Source organism: Triturus cristatus, chromosome 8, assembly GCF_964204655.1.
Source record: "Triturus cristatus chromosome 8, aTriCri1.1, whole genome shotgun sequence".
Lineage (NCBI taxonomy): Eukaryota > Metazoa > Chordata > Amphibia > Caudata > Salamandridae > Triturus > Triturus cristatus.
Genome location: NC_140591.1, coordinates 1332290899 through 1332311552, shown reverse-complemented (window position 1 = coordinate 1332311552; position 20654 = coordinate 1332290899). Strand labels below are relative to the sequence as shown.

Sequence of the window (20654 nt, the reverse complement as noted above, 5' to 3'; positions counted from 1 at the left end):
CAGACGTCACAATCACAGCAAATGTATGAGACCATATTATATTTTTATAAAGCTTGCGCGAGGCACAGTGTCCTATTGGGAACAACCACAATGAACCGCCAGGAATGAGCAGAGCCCCAGATTCTTCTCCACCCCCAGCAGACGCAGAGAGTTTGTGAACTTCGGCGTTCAACAGGCAGAGAAGCGTACGTTACTGCCGCCGCCTCTGCAGTCTCTGGGCCAAGTAAGAAGCATTGGTGGCAGTCCCTGCCTCACAGGGCTGCCACTGATTGAAACAGAGAAGGGCAAATAAAGGCGTGCAGCCGCCATTGCCTGTTATTCACATGAAAAACAAGCATTGGCCGCACGCGCACCTCGCGCTTGAAGTTAAGAAAAACAAGACAAGCCCGGCGGAGCGTGGCGCGCGTGCGCTAGGGGACAGGGGAGCGGACCCTTTGAAGTGCTCCCAAAAGGCGGATTGCATGGCGGCACGATGCGCGTGATTGTGCGCGTGCTAGCCATGCAATCCGCTTTTTGGGAGCACTTTTCAAACCCGCTTTCTATAGTCTCGCTTTGCGATCGCTTATGCGATAGCAAGGTCGAGACCTAAAAAATCAGTCAAAGCATTCAAATACAGTATTTTTCACCCTTGAAATATAAACTTTAAGCAACCAGCACAATAATATTTTTAAACTGTAGTGTTTTTGTTTGCTTTAGAAATATTTTAGGCAGCATTAACATTCTCATGAATTGTTTTCATCTAGAAGATTTCACACAAACAATCAAGCGACAGCTTGAGCCTTGTCCTTCAGGCACCCTAAACAAGCACAAGCAGTCTATAGTTTTCTCTGGGAAACATGGCAATCCTAGAAGTGATGCAGTTACCACCTGGCCTTTTTTACGGACCTGGCCTATATTTTTCATTCCAAGCAGGTCAAAATTTGTGAAACATAAGAAATCAGGTATTTTTTCCTTCTGACACATAAACCTAAAATAACAAACACATAAAGAAATTAGTTTAAAAGTATTTAAGAGTGTTCTAAACGTTTCAGAATGATTAATCGATCGAACAAATGTGGTAATGAAAGATTCCAAAATATTTCTGACAATTTTAAAATATTTTTTCCACTTTCTTGGCTATTCCACAACAAAAAGTAAACAAATGCCCGGTATGTTTTTTTTCTACGTGATTATGGAAAATCGGCCACTATTAAAGGTTTTTTACGGGCATTTGGCCGTTTAGCTAATTGTAAATATTACATGTGTCACTTTAGTTCTACAGATAAACAGTATAGGATGTGTTATACCTATTTTGAAAGAATCAAATACTTATTGGTGAAACGTCGACATCAGACTACAAGAAAGTCCTCTCGACGAAAGTTAAAGATGGCCGCTTCACTGCAAGACGAACGGTACCAGAAACATTTCGGAGCCTAACAAACAGAAACTGGACAGGCGAAAATGACTGTCTAAGAAGACTATTTCTAGAGGTAGATAATTTCTCTTCAGACCACTGCATATGGGAATTGGTAGAGTATAATAAAATCGATGAATTTCATGGAAAACACAATACAGTTTGTATTACCAGCTTGCTGTAGCTGGTTGTTATAAACGATCCGGAAAAGGCGGATACCACTGTTTAGCAATAATTGTTTGTGTCAGTATTCTTACATGTAAAACTTTTAAGGCACACGAATAGTTCTTGAAAAAATTGAGTATAACATGACTTTTCTTGAAGTTTCTTACACAAGTACAAAAGTGCAAAGATGGCCGCCGGGTTTATCAGCACAGAAGGTGGCTCATTTATTCTTCTGTCACGCGCGTCCTTCTTTAGTTTCGATGCTAGGGGATGTCCATGCTGGCAGCAACAGCCTGAGCTTTAGGACAATAGTGAGGAAGCGGCAGCAACAGCAGTGGGCAGCTGTGCCCGAAGAGAGGGATGTAACAAAGAGCATCGTAGGACCAGCGGCCACGTAACAACACATGTAGGTTTTTTGTATGTAATTACCTCTCAGCACCGTTGTCGTAATAGCTGTTCTCTTTATATTTTCCGCCCCTGGCTGACATTTCTGCATGTGGTACCCCCACTGTCCCTTTCCCTAAAACGGAGATGTAAACATTCCCTCGTTCCCTGTGGGTTTCAGTGGGATGTTTCAAGAACCTGACAGCTCCGGCGAGGTTCATGTTTTGTCCCCCCTCCCCCCCCCCCCCAAACGCGCTTCTTAAAACGAGCCCCTAAAGCTCGAGCTGCGGTGGGTGCCAGGGGGCAGCCAGCCGCCCAAGCAGCAGTGTTTACCGAGCGAAGGGGGCAGTTTAGCGGCTCCCACACACACTCGCTGGCCTCGATCTTTGGACCGACACGACAGCAGGCCCATCCAGGTCAGCGGCTGTATTAGAGCTGTGCTAGGTTTGTCCGTAGTGTATTTTGTTCCCATCGACGTCTCTATCCTGTCATGACTGTTCCTGTCTGATATGAATCTGACCCTGATCTTCCATGATTTGCGATCTATGCGTCTGCTGCCCTTTTTGAACGGCCGGCGCCAATTGCCGCTGCCGTGAAGTCTGATCTCCGTAAGTCATCTTTCCTACTAGGGTTTCCACAGTATACTGACCGAGGCCGTGCTGTTGTTAATGCCGTTGCTTCCCCCGGCCAGAGTCTCGCTGTCTGCTGTCCTATGTTGGAATTTTTGTTTCTGCTGCCCCCATTTTCCTTGACTGTTTATGTAGTTGAACGCTGATCCAGGCCAAAGGTGGTGTGCGTTCTGGTCCTAGAACAGCAAGCTGGCAGACAGCCAGCTCTACATTGCAAGCAAAGGACATCGTTTGGGTGTAACGGCAGCTACCCATGTTTTGCCCTTTGATATCCTTCACCTCATCGGTCACTGCACAAGACACCCCTGGTCTCAGGGGGACATGAACTCAGTCTTGGAAAAAGTTTTTTTTCATAGTTTTCACTGATTTCCCTTACCATTGTGCATCGGCAGCAAATCGGAGACTGTCGCTAGTCTAAGGGGACAACCAACTGATGTTAATGATTGAAACATATTTGATATAACTTATGCTATTCCATTTTAGCAAATGGCTGTCCATGGTGAAAGTAAAGAGACAAAAAGTGGATGCCTATAGGCCACATTTCAGAAGCTTCATTGGGAGGAGTATGGTAATTAATTGGATTTAGAAGAGTCTTGAAATTTAATGTTTTCCGAGCATTTTTGGAAGAACTTTCCGTTTAATTTCTTCTCACATGGAATTGTCAAAGTGTGACAAGTAAAGGCCCGTTTGGTTGCTTTGGCGTTTTACCAAGCTATTTTGTAGCTGGAGGTGTAATTTGCTTCTCATGTTTTAGCATTTCTCGCAACAGACAGCCTAGCCTGTAGCTGGCCAGATGTCTTTATGAAGAGAACTTTCTTTGTGATGGAACAGCTTTTAAATTAAAACAAAACGCATGAGTGCTAGAGTAGACTAATTTAGATGAAAAGTAAACTGGTGGGTGACTTTTATCTTGAGAAATTACTGACTTTTTGGACAAGATACCATGAGTGATTTTTGCTTTTTAATGGTGGAAGTTATACTTCTGCCCCCTAAAGTCCATCTTAACCCCCCCCCCCCCCATATTTTTCTCTAACACCAGTCGACCCAATTCATTTCCTCTGTTGGTTTTTCTCAATTCCTTCACCCTAACTAATCCTGTGCATGTTTTGATCTGTGCTGTTTTCCTCTAATCTAGTTCAGTTCCTCCCTTATTTCCTGTCTTTTCTTAGGTTGCGGTAGGCAAAAAATATGGACTACTCCAACTTAAAAAAAATAATAATAATTAAGTGCTATAATGACTAATATCTTATGAATTACTAATACCATTTTTGGGCGTCTTTCCTTCTGAGTATAGGATTCAGTGATGGGTCTGTATATTTTAATGTGACAGGAATTATTTGATATTTCTCAAATATATCACCAACTTGAGGACTTTATCTTCTGTTCTCATTTAATGTTTTTTCCCCATTGAATTTGCCCCAAATGAAGTGATTTTGAGATATGCCTATTTTACTTAATTCTGGTCAAGAGGCAAGTTATTGCATAGAGTGATGCCTTTACTGGATGAGCGTAACATTTTGTTGTACACATGTATCATACTTCTGTGGAAAACTAAGAAGGGCTAATGTGCCTGTCTGATTATGTGTGTTTTTAGGTTTAAACTGGAGGGTAGAGTAAACATATAGACCTTAATTTGGGAGTAAGGGAGCTTGTAGTTCACATGGATAGCAATTGTTCTTTCACTTCTGCATTCCGGTGTGAAAAGATTCTTATGAAAGATTAATTGTAGAGGGATTTAACTTGAGATTAGGCCATTTTAGTTTCAAGACTGAGTGACTCGAACTTGTTGGTGCATGGGGGAATATAATTCATGTGTAACTGGGTGCATGTGATTTACTGTCCCTCTACTTGATGTTTTTGTACTTGGATGCTTATAGTTTATGTTGAACAGGTAACTTAAGGCACCCAGTGAGTCATACCATGTGTATTTGTAAAGTGCACTTTCCCCCGTGGGTATCTTGGTGCAGAATAACAGATGTTTATTGTTACCCAACTCAATGGTACTCAAGTCAAGTCAAGATAGTTTTATTCGATTTCAAATATAAAATCATAAAAGCAACACAGAAATACATACATGTTTAAAAAAATCTGAATTAAAAATCGAAATTTTTACAACTCAAGTACATCATGGTCGGGGTATCCAACATAAGGGCAGACTCTAAATTAATTCATCGACAATCTGCACCGAATAACAAATTTTAAAAACTTGGATAAGGCATTAATGGTTATTTCATCTTGTAGTAAAAGCAGTTTTAGAAAAGCAGGCCTGCACTGCCTCAGTCCCCAGGTCTTCAATAGGGGAATCAAATATTGCCTTCTTCCCCATGAATAAAATTTACAAAAGAGAACACAGTGTTATTTGCGATTGCATTGCAAGATTATCACATGGACCGTTAATTAAATTTGAAGACCAATCGTTTCTGTCTGGAAAAGTTATTAATCTATAAAAGGACCCGACTCTCAGACGAGCTAACAACATCCTGTCGTAGCTGGAGTGATCGGGAGACAGATACAACTGTAGGCCAGGGGCCTGTAACAGTAAATTATGTTGGGATACAGATATCTTACTTTTTTCATCACACCATCGTCTACTTTCCAGGAAGTCAAGACACCATTTTTTGAAAGCCTTCCGGGAGATCGAGGTTAAGGAACAAGGGTTTTCAAAAAAAGCTGAGTGTCCCATCTTAATAATAAATTCTTTTACATAGCCAATCCAGGGAATGTCCATGCATCTTTCTAATTTGAGGCAGTCAATCAGAATAGTTCTATTAAAAACAGTTTCCTCTGTAGTCCATATCTTGTGCCATAGCAATAAGGGGCTAACTTTAACTAGATCGGAAATATAAACCAGATCTAATTCCTTATGGCAAATATATGTGGAGGACGAGTTGGGAACCGCTAACAAATAACGCAGGAAGGAATTTTCTTTTACTTGAATCTCCTGACAGTCAGCGATACCCCATATGCCGGAACCGTATAATGCAGTTGAAACACATTTGGCATTATAAATGGTACTCATTTTATCAACCTCAGATAGATGAAAGGCTGAGTGGACCCCCTCCCCCTGGGATTTGAACCTGTGACCATGAGGTCGAACACAGGCCCCTGCAGTGGACGCATTAGTCCACTGGCCTTCAGACCCGGATCATTGCAAGCGATCTGGAGAATATGAATTGGACTGTGCATGAAAGAAAGGAGATAAACCTTTTCAGCACAGGTCACCAAAGCCCCACCCCCCCTTCAAATGTAAGCCGCTAGACTATCGTCCAGCTTATTTTGTTCAACATTATCAATGCTGTTGAGGAAGCACTACCAGAAGACTGGCTTGTCTTTCGTTCAGTATGTGATTCTTGCACTTTGACCTCCAGCTGGTATCTCCACACTGAAATCTGTCTTCCCCCACCCCAGCTGTAATATCTGTATCTGCAGTCCGTTGTGTTTTCAGGCTAAGGTCGCTTCTGAGCATACTCTCGCTAGATTGACTGTCTAAATTCTGACCCACCATTCCGGGTTATCATAGGCAGTACTGGTTCTTAAGACGGCTCTTCTGGCGTCAAATTTAAGTTACTGAAATTCATGTCCACGTTTGACGGTGCTCAGTAAACATGTGCACCACAGATACATAGTTGCTTTTTCATAAATCCCCAGTGTTTCGCTATTTTTTTTCTTGCTCTCTTTCATGAGCGAGCAAGGACAGTGTCGGCGAGGACTCTTTAGAACACAGCTGCAGCGCTGTCTCAGGCTACTTCAGATTTGCCTCATTGAACCGTCTAACAGGTCGGAGAGATGGCGACTAGTCTCCTTCTCATAACTATGCAGTATTGCTTAACACCATGTATTAGTTAGTAGGTACACAATTGGCACTCTAAATCAAATCTGCAACTTAATTTTTCTCATTGTTGCCACAAACACCAGCCTAATGACGTCTGCCAAATCCTAGTTCTATGTCTGCATCCACTACAGCATGCCACAGTTTTTCGATATTTCTGACTCCCTGAGCCAACTGCTATAAGTTTTGCCCTTTTCCTTCATGGTCTGAATTGTAGAGCTCCCTTGTTTCTCCCTGTGCAGTGCAGAACAAGATTGTCTGATCAGAGCCGTCTACTTAAGCCCTTCCAGCAACGTATCCTTATTGATCTGTCCTCTTGGGTCTTTTATACACTTATATGCCATTGTTGAATGTTAATACGACGTTCTATTCACGTTTGTGGAGTGAGAAAGCAGTTTTTTTTTAGAAGGCATACAACGCTGTTATTACAGACGCAAGTCTATCTTGTATCACTAGCCAAAACTTAACTCCTGAAGTATACGGTCACTTGTTGAATGTTACACGGTATTTAGGCCGTCATGTCTGTTAAACGTTTGCCTTCTTTAACATGGCCTGCGGGACAACATTCCGTAAAGTAGTGTCAGTGAACCTGGTGGTGCGGTGAGTTGTGAGGGATTTAATCAACATTCACCCACCCGCAGCATTTCTCAGGAGAAACCTTTCCAGACTAGAAGGCCCCAGGAGAGTGATAGACAAAATGTGTGATTTAAATGGCCTTTGCGTGATGGGGGGGGGGGGGAGGTGCGGCTGCTTTTAAGAAGTCACAGGTTTTCGCCCGTCCGAGTGTGTAATACGAGAAGATCAAACACTGCGCCTTAGTGGCTTTAGAAAGGGGGTGGAGCCACTTTGCCTGGGTTATGGGAGTTTTACTTTATTACGCCCGAGAGGCATTTCCACCCCTTTGTTAGTTGATTATAGCACACATTTGTTTAAACAGCCTTCCTGTTTAAAGACACGGAATAGCCCCTGCCCTGGGTCTTTCTTGTTCCGTTTTTGTAAGGCTTTGACTTGAGTTTTTTTTTTTGTTCTTCAGAGATGTTTCGCGTTTTGACTAAATGAGAGAGCCGTGTTATTTTAAGCACAGCTAAGATGTTTGCATGTGCACTTTGCCTCATGAGCTGGTTGGCTTTAAATAGCCCTTCATCTGGCTTGACGTGTACTTGTGTTTGATCTCCCCGTCTATCTGCTGACACGAATTCTAAATGAATCTCCTGTAATCGTGCATGCTTATTTTGTGATTTGTTACGCGGCATGTATAAAAAGGCCTCCTTTTTCGTATTAGGATACTCTGCAATTTGCTTGCAACTAGTTTTCTTTTCTTTTTTATGGGCACACACATTGAGTAGATCATTTTAACTTTGGGTGGGCGAAAGTTCTGTATAATTTGCGTTTGCTTAATTTACGCAAAGTTATGCGAGAAAAAAGTAAAATGGAAAACTGGCATTTTGAGCTATATTTTTCTGCACAAAAAACATGCTGTGAGCAACAACTGCTCATATTCTGGTATTCCTCGTTGTTCTTGTGCTAAAATGATGCTGTGATGTGGCATAAATACTCCACATAGAGTGATGGTGTAAATTATGGAGATTTTGTGTAATAAGTGTAATGCAAAAGTATTTGCATTACACACAGTGGGCTTACTGTTGCTATCTTCAGCGTCGCTCTAATTTTCTTCACTCCTGTTCGTCACAGTATGCGTGTTTGGCCCTCCCCTGGAGCATGGACTAAGTACTTGTGTCCATCCACTACTCCTGTTTTTGGAGCTACTTTTTTTTGTGATCAAGCACTCCATACGAGTGCTTTTGTTTTCTGTCTGTCTCCCAGATACTCCATCCATGTAGATTCAATTCCCTCCCATCCTAACATGTTGCTTCTTTTTCCTCCACCCTACCCTGTATTCTACGGCGCTGCACTCCACACCACTACTCTATGCCACTGCACTACTCGGCACCACCCCACTCTCTGCCTCTGCCCTCTACTCTGTACCACTCTACGCCACTGCACTCGGTGCCACTGTACTCTCCTCTGCACCACTCTACTCCGTGCGACTCTACACCACTGCACTTTATGCCACTCTACACCATTGCACTCTATGCCACTGCAGTCAGCTCTACACTACTGCACTCTACTTTGCACCACTTTACACTACTGAAATATGCACCACGTTACTCTGCACCACTCTTCTCTGTGGCACTGCACTCCATGCTGCACCACTCTACACTATACCACTCCATGCCAGTGCACTATATGCCACTACTCTGCACCACTGTGCCACCCCATCCCACTCCACTGTACGCCACTTTACACCACTCCACACAGTGCCACTCTACCCCAATCTATGCCACTCTACCCCAATCTATGCCACTCTACCCCAATCTATGCCACTCTACCCCAATCTATGCCACTCTACCCCAATCTATGCCACTCTACCCCAATCTATGCCACTCTACCCCAATCTATGCCACTCTACCCCAATCTATGCCACTCTACCCCAATCTATGCCACTCTACCCCAATCTATGCCACTCTACCCCAATCTATGCCACTCTACCCCAATCTATGCCACTCTACCCCAATCTATGCCACTCTACCCCAATCTATGCCACTCCACCCCACTCTATGCCACTCCACTTGACTCTATGCTACTCTACTCAATCCCTACTTCACTCCACCCCATGCCACTCGACACAACACCAAGCCACTCTACGCCTTTTTACTCTATGCCTATGCCACTCCACACCACTCTACGGTGTGCCACTCTGCTCCACTCCGTTCTACTCCAGTCTAGTCTTCTCTTAGTCACTACACTCTATACAACTTTACTCTATGCCACTCTGCTCTATGCCACTCGACTCCACGCCATGCCACTCGACGCGACTCCAAGCCACTCTACGCCTCTTTACTCTATGCCACTGCATGCTTCTCCACACCACTCTACTGCGTGCTACTCCATGCCACTCTGCTCCATTCCGTTCTACTCCAGTCTAGTCTCCCCCACTCCACTCTACTTTATTCTTCTCTCAGTCACTTCACTCTATACAACTTTACTCTATACCACTCGACTCCACGCCATTCCACTCCACTCTGCTGTATAATATGGCTGAAACACATTGGTAAAGCCAATAGCTCTTGCATAGGCAAAACCTATTCGCTTTGCCAATGCTTGTCCATTCCTGCAAAATATTATGTTTTGGGTGTTGTCGACGGAGACCAATGATGTATCAAAACTGAATTTGGCGGAATGTAAATGCACTATCATAATTGTTGTTTGGTATTCTTGTGCACTTGGTTCGTCATAAAACATAACTTTATTCCTCTAGAGTGACTAATATACTTACAAAAAAAAAATCAACAGTGATGATCGTTTTTTTTTTCTTCTTTTGTACACTGCATTTTTTGGACTGTCCTTTGAAACCGCTTTAACTGATAGTTGTTAAACTATTGTTTTCCATAACAGTCATACATAATATACCTACATACATAGAGGGGCTTTTAGCCAACAGACTTCATCTATTGGTAAGGAAAGTTGTTATTCACATTTTGCTTCTGCTCTCCACAGCATACACCATGGGGCAATGAGTCAGCCCACTTTAATCGTTGGCTGTCTTGGCTTTGAGTGTCCTGTATAAATCCATACATATTGTTCACATCTGCCTGAAAATAGTTACTTTCTGTTCAGTTGCAATGCTGGATCAAAGTGTTGACGTTAAATAACAGCGATTTTTATTTCGCTTGCACTCCTTCATAAAGTTTATATTATAAAGTGTTTAAATAACATTATAGATGCCTGTGAATTGAGTGCTTGATTAGTTGGTGATTTGCCCTAGTTTCCTTCATAAATAACTTTTTTTAAAAAGCATGGTACAACTGAAAATCTTGTTAATAAAAAAAAAAAAACCACTAGCAATGTAGCCGTATAAATATGAATTCCTTTTTTATTAGAAGCATAAGGTAGCCATATTTAGACATCATATTTCACTTTTTCCTTTTGCTTTTCTGTGGACTGTGCCAGTAGCGGCTGCTGTGCGGAAGTATTGTCGGGGGAGACGACAGGGAAGTGGGGTGGAGGGAGAATAAACATAACAAACAGAAAAAAATAAACGTACCCTCCACCTGCTGCCCAAAGCTCTTCTCCGTATCCACTCCTTGCCGCAGCACAGGCTCCCAGCCTCCCTTGCGGCCAATCCTGACGCAGCTTTCATGTTAGATAGCAGCATCAGAATTGGCCTGAGCGCTTGGAATTAGCACTCCCAGGGAGAATGAGAGCCTGTGCTTTGCTCTTTCTAATCCAGCAACGCAGCTTGGATGGAGACAGATCAGTGTGCATGTGTGTTCGGCCGGCCGAAGACTACCGGCCAAAAACACATGCACACTGACAGCAGTGCTGCCCACCACTCCCTCTCCTGACTGCCCGATGGCCCCGCCTCCAGGACGCAGCAGACAAGAGTGGAAAAATAAAACAATAATAACTTGTTTCATTGTCGTTTTTATTTTTCAACTTTTGAGGGTGGCGGAGGGTGACGCTCCTCCTCCACCATAGCGGAGGAGCGCCACTTGAACTGTGATTTCAATCCATTTAAAAAAAAAAAAAAAAAAAAATGTCACTCCAGCTAGGCAAGGTCAGAGCTATTGGCTTTGCCACTGCTTAGTCTACAAGACAATGGATATGGTGACATCTCCATAAGTATAAGTTGCCACTCAATAGAGTATCATTTTATAAAGTTTTGTGGTTTTACTTGTTTATTTTTGTATGTTATTGCCATTCGAAATATGGAGGAAAACGGCACTCGTCAAAGTTCTAACACCACAATAATAGTTGGATTTTTAGGTCGAACATTCGAGACCTCTTGTATATGCTGTAGTATATACTTATATGTGTATGTACGTTGTGGGCTCTGGAGATCAGCCCTAGGACTTGTCTGCTTCCGCTTAGGAACTTATTTTTCTATTCAACTTCCTCTATTTAACTGTCTTAATAAAAAAAGACAAGTAGAGGTCAGTAAGATACCAGAATTGCTTTCTGCTGAGGGACTTCCTGTTCCGAATTTTTCTGGCAACTGCCTCTATTTAACTTTCTGGATAGAAAACGATCAGCAGAGGTCAGTAAAATACCAGAATCACTTTAGCATTCTCTAGATTCCAGTCCATAGAAATTGTCTTCCACCAGCACCCGTAAACAATAATATTTTTTCCAAATCTTGTATCTTCAGTGATATGACCACCGAAGACCCTGATTTTATAATAAAAACAGAGCTTTGGTCTATACCATTTCCCGCTGAAAGGCAATATTTCTCTCCATCTGTGCCCATACCTGGCGTGTCACTCACTTAGTTGCCACCATGTAAATTAATTTTTCTACTCATTTCCTTCTCACTGATAACTTGTAGTTTAATCCTTTTTTAACAAATTTTTTAATCTTTTATGCTTATTTATTGTCTTACTGTAATTGTTGATGTACTTATGTGTACTTTTATGGTCTTATGACCGAAATAAAGTTATCACAGACTGACTGTTAAAAGAACAGTAGATGTCTCAGCACCCAGGCTAATGTGCTACATTGCTAAATACATACAAGGTCCCAAGGGCGACACCGATTGCATTGCAAATGCTTGTTTTATTTTTATTAGTAGATGTCAATTTAACAAAGTGCAAAACAATTAATGCATTTGCCCCCAAGTACAAAACAAGTGCATCTGTCTCTCATTGGTGGCATTGCCAATGATACAGTTCACAGCCAAGTTTAAAAAGTACTATAATAATTGGATTTTTTTTGTTAGTGTCAATTCAACAAATCACAATACCAGGAATGTATTTGCTCCTAAATATAAAACAAATGCATCTATTTCCAGTCAGTAGTAAAATCAAGCAATATCTGATTTGCGCTTGGAATCACTGAACACTACCCAACTTTGGGATGGCTGTTTATTTATTGAGTTAAATACCCTACAAGTGTAACAAGCATGGACTGTTGTTCCAATTGTTTGGATGAATTCAGAAGTGCATTGAATAACTCAGATCAGTGGTCCTTAACTTGGTTTCCTTGGACTCCTGGAGGTCTGCAACACCTACTCAGTGCTCCACAACCGTTTAGAACTTTAAATAATATTAGCAAATTAATACAATAAATATGCATGAAAAAGTAAAATTGAAAAATGTAAAGTGCTCTGTATATCTTGGGCAAAAAATTAAGTTGGTATCATGAGCTTGAATTGTGGGACCTGCGCAAGAACAGCTAACATAATCTAGTATTGTATTTGAAATTGGTGGCCTCAGTTGAAGTGTTGGTATGCACTGACAAAATGAGAGCATGCTTTAGAATAAAAAAGACAGTGGTATGCTAGAGTCTAGCTTGTTGCTTAGTCTACTAGAAAGCAATCGCATTTTGAAACGCTCTAAACTTCCAATTAAAAGTAATTTTGTTTATTTTGAATTAAACTTTACTATTGTAGCCCTACGTATCGTCCTGCAACACTTACTCTGACTTTAAAATACACAGATCTCTTACTAATTGATCTACTTCTGGCCCAGAATGCCAAAATTATACTAGTAGAATAGAAAAACACAAAATATTTCTCTATGCATACCATTTGGGCACGAGCTCTTTTTTCCGAAATGCGGTGATAATCTGCTCTATACAAAAAGACACTTGATTCACGCCTTCACACAACGGTGGAATAAAACTGACCTCTACCTGCAGAAGAATAAACCACCATAGTCAAATGATGAAACCTTGCTTTGTGAACTAAATATAAAAGAAACATACACAAGGGCTCGCCTCTGATTAGGTGCTTTGTTGTGCTTCTCAAACCCATATATAGTGTTTACACAAACAATAGGCCTGGGCGGTAAATTTCGTTCCGCTCGTGGAATTTGCGATATTTGACATTTCCGCGGAGAGCGCAAAAATATCAAAACTTTCGCAATCTGCTGCGAAACGGAAGTATTTTTCTTGCTCGCGCTTTAAAAATGCGTTCTCGACTTACATGGTCCCTGCATTTGTCGACGAGTTTTCCTATCCGTTCGCGTGCTCCACGAGATGTTGGATTGTTGGTAGCCGGTTGTGCTATCCTGCGAGAGTTTGCGATCGCGAACACGTCATTGTGATCGCGAACACGTAATTCGACCCGGAACAGGAAATAAGCATCGCGAGCAAGGTGGCCGCGCCCATTAGCGACCGCATGGGCAAGTTGGAGATATATTTCCCCGTGAGCACGCAAAAACACATCGCGAACGGGCGGGAAAAGCCATCTGCGCGAAAGTTCCGCGTGCTCGCAGAGATTTTGCGCAATTTCGCAATAATTTGCGAAAGTCAACTTCGCAAATTCTGCCCACCCTTAACAAACACGCATACATGCAAATCCCAGACTCAACATCCAACTAATCCCTCATTGTAAGAAATTGGGTCTCTAGCTGGAAGAAGAATGCACCCTGTCTAAGTAAGGACCACAATCCTTGTCAGGGTGAGTCCGATAAATACCATAAATTATTCTGTGCTCACCCTCTGGTAGCTTGCCGCAGGCAGGCTTAACTTGAGAGGCTTAACTTGAGAGGCAATGTGTAAAGTATTTGTGCAACACTTCAAACAGTGAAAACACCACACAAAAATAATCCACACCAGGTTGGAAAAATATACCTTAAGTACACTTTTTTAAAAAACAAGACGAAAATGACAAAAATCCAATAAGTAGAACTGGAGTTATGTATTTTTGAAGAATATCTACAACTGTAGTGCTTAAAAGCATAAAGCGCCTAAAATGGGGCAAAAGGTGCTGCAGAACAAAGCATCTGGTTTTTGCCCTGCAAGAGATATCAGCAAAGGGTTTGTGGTGCTAAAATCGCCACCTTCCCAGCTTTCAGGAACAGGCAGTCCTTTGTCAGAAAAGCCACATTTTCTACACAGTTTTGGAATTTTACTGGGGGCATAGTCTATTTTTCCTATTTTTTGTGCTTTCAACCCGCTTCCAGTTAGTGGTAGAAATGGGCGTGAAAGCAATAATGAATCCCGGAGAACTATACATTTCTGAAAAGTAGCCAAAGTCGAATTTAGCAAGGGGTCATTTGTGTACATCTTTTAAGATTTTTCTATAGAAACTAACAATTGATATTAAAAAATAAAACAAAAAAAATAAAATTGAGTTGGAAAAAACAACCATTTGTGCCAACATTTTCACCTGTAACGTCTTCTAAGTGCGGCAGATTTTTTAAAGCAATATGCCGTTACGGCCTCAGGACCCTTCTGGTTACGGGGATATTTAGGAGTTGTAGGTTCACCAAGAACCCGAGGTACCCAGAGCCAACAACTGAGCTGCATTATGCAATGGTTTTTCATTGTGTACCGGGTATTTAGTAATTCATTTGGGAAAATATAAAAAGTGAAAAATGGGTACAAAATATAGAGTTTAGAAGCAGTGTTTTTTTGCACATCTCCGAAATTGCGGGTACCCATACAAGCATGTGAATTGGAGGACATTTTTCAAAGCGACTTCTGTTTTTACACATGGTCTTACATTTGGAAGGCAGAAATGCAAAGAAAGTCAATTGGTAATAAACTTGTTCTACTATTTTATGTTCCCCTAAGTCTCCTGATAAAATTGGTACCTCACTTGTGTTTGTAGACCTAGTGCATGCACCAGGGAATGGCCCAACACGCAACGTGGACACATCAAATTTATCTGGTGAAAACTGACCCTTTTTTTTGTTGCAATTTGCCTAGCTGTGAACTTTGGACCCTAACTATGCCGCCACCTAAGAAAACCTACCAAACGTATACATTTTTGAAAACAAGACATCCAGGGGTATCCAGGATGGGGTGACTTGTAAGGCTCTTACCAGGTTTTGTTATCCAGAATCCCATGCAAACCTCAAACTTTGTAAAACAAAAAAAAACACTTTTCCCCCCTCACATTTCTGTGATGGAAAGTTCTGGAATCTGCATGGATCCACAAACTTCCAGCCACCCAACATTTCCCAAAGTCTCCTGATAAGAATGGTACCTCACTTATGTGGGTAGGCCTAGTGCCCGCACCAGGAAACGGCGCAAAACGTACTGTGGAGATTTAAAAATTATCAATTACAGGGAGTCGCATGCGTTTTTGAGCTTGGGCTCGGCGGCCATCTAGGCAATCCTACCAATTCAAGACATCTGAAATCCAGACACCTGGGAGAGTCCAGGGAGGTGTGACGTGCGTGGATCACCCAACGGTTTCCTACCCGAAATCCCATGCAAACCTCAAATTTAGCTGAAAAAAAAATCACATTTGTCTCACATTTCTGAGTAGAAAAGCTGTGGGATCACTGGTTTGACACAAATTTCCTACCACCCATTGTGGAAATTACCTCCTGGCCGTCTGACGCACTGAATGGGTTAAGAGCAGAAAAATGCCAAACTTACTAAAAGTGGAATTTTTATTGTTGTAATAATAAATCAAACTTTCCCATAAAGAGGATTTATCATTTCAAGTACATAGGTACCAAACATGACAGTTGTATTCATTCTCAATCAGAAATTACATGTAGTAAATGTAATAAGTACGGGGAGACGCAGCGCCTGATACGGGGGAAGCTGAGGAGCCGATCCGGAGCACACTACCAGCCCCAGAAGCCCGAGCGACTGGCCCAGCAGCAGAGTCACCGCCCCCTGTGACCGGGCATTGATTTAAAACACCTCGCGCCTCCTGCTTCGCGGGAGATGCAGCGCCTGATACGGGGGAAGCTGAGGAGCCGTTCCGGAGCACACTACCAGCCCCAGAAGCCCGAGCGACTGGCCCAGCAGCAGAGTCACCGCCCCCTGTGACCGGGCATTGATTTAAAACACCTCGCGCCTCCCGCTTCGCGGGAGACGCAGCGCCTGATACGGGGGAAGCTGAGGAGCCGTTCCGGAGCACACTACCAGCCCCAGAAGCCCGAGCGACTGGCCCAGCAGCAGAGTCACTGCCCCCTGTGACCGGGCATTGATTTAAAACACCTCGCGCCTCCCGCAACGCGGGACGCGCGCGGGCGTGCGCCGGGCTAAGCCCGGGCAAAGGGCGGGCCGTCTGAGGCCGTCCGAGGACGTAGGAGGTCGGGTCGGGCCACCCCCCCAATTCGAGTGTATTGATGCCATCGTACTGACTGAGATCTAAGGTACTGTGCCCCGTTAAAAGGCTTCTTACAGTTTTCGAGGGGGCTTGCGACATTCATGTTCCATTACTATCAAGACTTTCATAAACTGGTGTGTGTTGCCTCTGCGTTTGTGGTGATTCCTCTTGTTGTTGATCTTGTACTATGGGTAAAAGGAAAGCTGTAGAAGGAGGACCCATGGCCAGTAGTAAAAAGGGTAAAAAACCGAAGAAAAGTATTCATACTGCCATGAATTGCGTCCTGACAAGAATCGAGGGGATTGTTAATGACTGTGAGGATTCGCTAGTTGGTGGGCAGGCGGAGGATCAGTTAACTAAAACGCCTTCAAACCCTACTCGCACGATTCCATCTATGTTCCATACTCAGTGTTCGATTAAACAGCAAAGTATTATTTCACCCCCCGATATAATCACTTCTGACCCTCAAATATCATCTAAACAGACCGTGGGCACTATGAATGGTATAGAAGGAGATCTAGCCACTCCTCATTGTGCCCCCCAATCCATCTTATGTTCTAACAGGTTTGCCCCCCTTGATCCTGATTTATTTCAAGCAACTAGCTCTGTCGCAAAACTTGCTGACGATTCCGTGGCCCCAGCTACATCCGATGCTGACACCTTAGCGACTCTTTTTGAGAGAATCAAGAAATTAGAGGAGTTAGTGGGGGCCCTCACCAAGAGGGTCGAGAGTCTTAGTTTAGGTCAAGCACCCTCTCCGATTTCTCCTCTTCCACTACCATCTTCCGGGGCAGTTCCCTGCAGGATGAAGCCTGCTCCCTCTAAGCTAATCCCTGCCAAAACTAATGTCGGTCATGTACAGGAGGGGGCTCATAATGCGGATATCACATCTAGAATAAACGGCCAGATTAACTCATATGCGGACATGACAAGATGCCCTGACCCAGCAAGTACACCGAATGTTAAGGCCTTTAATAGACGCCCCCCTCGTTCTTTTCCATCTCATAGACAGGGCAATAGCAACCAACCACTCCACTCCCCAGCTAATTCGGCAAATCTCCAACCTGTGCACGCCAATCTCTCTGTCTTTATGACCCATGTTCCAAAATTGTCACCAAGGTCTACCTTTGAAAACAGTGTATCTCTTCATAATAAAGTTATACACTGGTTGAGACACGTCAGAGGGTGTAGATCAATCATTAGAGAGGACAGCATAAGGACAAAAAGGCTATCACGGGTGGATGCTTTTACAGATTGTGTCGAGATTGTGTTTGGGGACCCTGTCTTAGCAGAAAATGTATTACTCCTCGAGTTTAGGTCATCTCCTCCCGCTCTCTCTTCAATCCAGGTTCATAGGTTCCCCGCATGGTCTGAACAGAGGGGGGGGACAGGACTCGGGCTTAGGACAGGTTGATTGACTAACACATTTCTACATGACTTCCCCTGCACATATTCTCACATCTCACTCCATTGGGGGGCTGGATTCGAACACTATTCCCATTCCCAACCTGTCCTCAAATGATTTGGGTGAAACAGTTGATACTTTGGTAATCAATGAGGGATGCCAAGATAGTCAGGTGGTGGACTTGAGGACCCCCCTAACTCCTGCCCCTTCGAGTGTTATCAATTTTCTATCATGGAACATTGCGGGGCTCGGGAAGAATCTCGCAGATCCTGTTTGGAGTGATTTCATCGACGAGTTTGATGTTATCCTCTTTCAGGAAACCTGGAGTTTGGTCCCCCTGCATAGATCAGGGTTCATCACTCATTTTGTCCCCGCAATCAGATCCATAAGAGGACGGCCATCGGGGGGTCTCCTAATTTGGATTAACATCAACTTGAACTGGGCAATCAAGAGGCACGTAATTACATCTTACGACCTCCATTTATCCATCAACGGGGTCGACGACCAACCCCCGCTTGAAATATTTAACATCTATGCTAGGGGGACCCCTGGAGCACGGGAAAGCCCTGCTGTGTCGGCTCTTGAGTCCGAATTAACAGCATTCGCTTTCAAGGTGGATGTCGTCGTTGCCGGGGACTTTAATTGCACTTTTGAGCCCCTGAGCAGCGACGACATCCTGGGCATTGGAGATGCCGACTCTAAGCAGGGCATACCCCAACTTACTCTCCCGCCAATAAAGAAATTGTCTAAGAGAGCTCTGCAACTTAATGCGCTAACACTGGAGTTCAATTTGAGGGCCACAAATGGACGAACCTGTTCAGATGGTCAGGGAGCCCCTACTTTCACGAGGACCAGAGCTCCCTCACGCATTGATTACATTCTGTTGGGCATCGAGCTTTGGCCAGATCTTATCGACATGGAAGTCATCAACAGGTGTGAGAGCGATCACAGCCCCCTGTCCATGAAGCTCAAGCGTGAGTTGGTTACTACCTCCATCGAGCACTCCAACAAACAGAGGCCTGGGGCAAGAGAGGTTGTCCCGACCAATTGTAATAGGCGTCTTAAGTGGCCAAGGGTGGTAAAACGCGAATTGGACCTGGAAAAAATTAAAAGGATAGTGGAAGAAGGCTCTATAGCCCTGGATATGCCCAGGGGCTGTCTCTCACAGGCCCCTTCTCCCCAACACTTTTTAGAGGTTTATCATCAAACAGTGACTAGGGTGGGGAACTTCTTTGTGATGCAGGAAAAGGGGGACCATAAGTGCCCTCCCCCCAAATCAGAAAACCTTTGGTTCTCACAGGACTGCAGGGAAAAAAGACAGATTCTATCTGAAGCCATTAAACATAAGGTTCAACCAGCCATTGTTAAAGCCCGAAAAACTTATTACGAAGCCATCAGGAAGGCGAAGAGACTGTGGGAGGAAAGCCATTGGCAGGATTTAAAGGCCGCAGCTTTACAAAAAGACTCGACTCCCTTCTGGAGTCTCATTAATGTCAGGACCAAGGGAGGGGCTGACCCAATCCCCAATCATATAACGGGGAGTCAATGGCACCAGCACTTCTCTGATCTTTATTCATTTGGGGAAAAAATGGCTTCGGAGAACCTGACCCCGGTAATTGAGAACTTGGTACCCCTGGAGATAGAGGCCGCGTTTGGACTATCTGAGGTCCTCTCTGCAATTAATATGATTGCCCCAGGAAAAGCAGCAGGACCTGATGGCCTCCCTGGCGATCTCTTGCTACACGATAAAGACCTATGGGCAGAATTTATTCTCCGCATTCTAAATAATTTAGCTTTGGGATGCCCGGTCCCGGATTCTTGGAAGGGGGCGGAGGTGGTGGCCATTTATAAGAAAGGGGATAGGGGGGACCCTGCCAACTACAGACCGATTAGTCTAATCGATGTCTTACAAAAAGTGGTTGGCAGAGTCCTCCTTACTAGAATCAAGGCCTGGATAGATGAGGAGGGTATCCTGAGCCATTTTCAAGCCGGTTTCAGGGAGGGGGTTGGCACCATTGACCAGGTTTTCAGATTCTGTACCATACATTGGAAATCTGTAGCTATTGAAAAAGGCAGCCTGTATTTGGCTTTTATTGATTTAAAAACGGCCTTTGACCTGGTCCCACGATTACAGCTGTGGCAGGTCCTGTATGACTTGGGCATCCCCCTCCTAATCTTGGACCTCCTCAAACGCCTTCATGAAGGGAATTTTGCCAAAGTCCGATGGGGGCATCAGGGACAGCTCACAGAGAGGATTACCGTCGAGAAAGGAGTACGCCAGGGCTGTGTTTTAGCTCCGACCCTGTTCTCTCTCTTTATAAATGGGGTGGCAGACCACTTGAGAGAGGACACGGTCGATGCACCAACCCTGTGCGGGGAAAAAACACCTACCCTGCTCTTTGCTGACGACACTCTGTTGATATCTAAAAGCCCTATGGGCCTACAAAGATTGCTCTCCCGTTTCTCCCATTTTTGTAACATCAGGGGCTTGAAAATAAACACTTCTAAAACAAAGCTAATGGCACTATCACCCTCTAGAAATTTTAGGAATAATATTAAGCTCAACGACCCTATTCTTGAGCTAGTTGAGGCTTTTGATTATCTTGGAGTCAGGGTAAACAATAAGCTAAAATGGGCTCCCCACCTATCGAAAATGCTTCTTGCCCATAAGAGAGCCTCAGGGGCAATAGCGAAACACCAGAGACTCTCTTACAGCAGGCCCATTGCTGCGGCAGTCAAGGTCTATGAGGGGAAGGCAATGCCAGCGGCCCTAT

General features: G+C 43.7%; 1 protein-coding gene across 1 annotated transcript in view; it reads left to right on the top strand.

Annotated features, from left to right (window-relative positions):
- The first annotated feature begins 1827 nt into the window (after window positions 1-1827).
- The window catches only part of C8H21orf91 (chromosome 8 C21orf91 homolog), a 164630-nt gene continuing 145803 nt past the window's right edge, over window positions 1828-20654 (top strand). Inside the window, exon 1 of the mRNA XM_085623058.1 lies at window positions 1828-1964. Within this exon, the coding sequence (XP_085479184.1) occupies window positions 1963-1964 (2 nt within the window). The 5' untranslated portion in view covers window positions 1828-1962. The remainder of the gene's footprint in view (window positions 1965-20654) is intronic.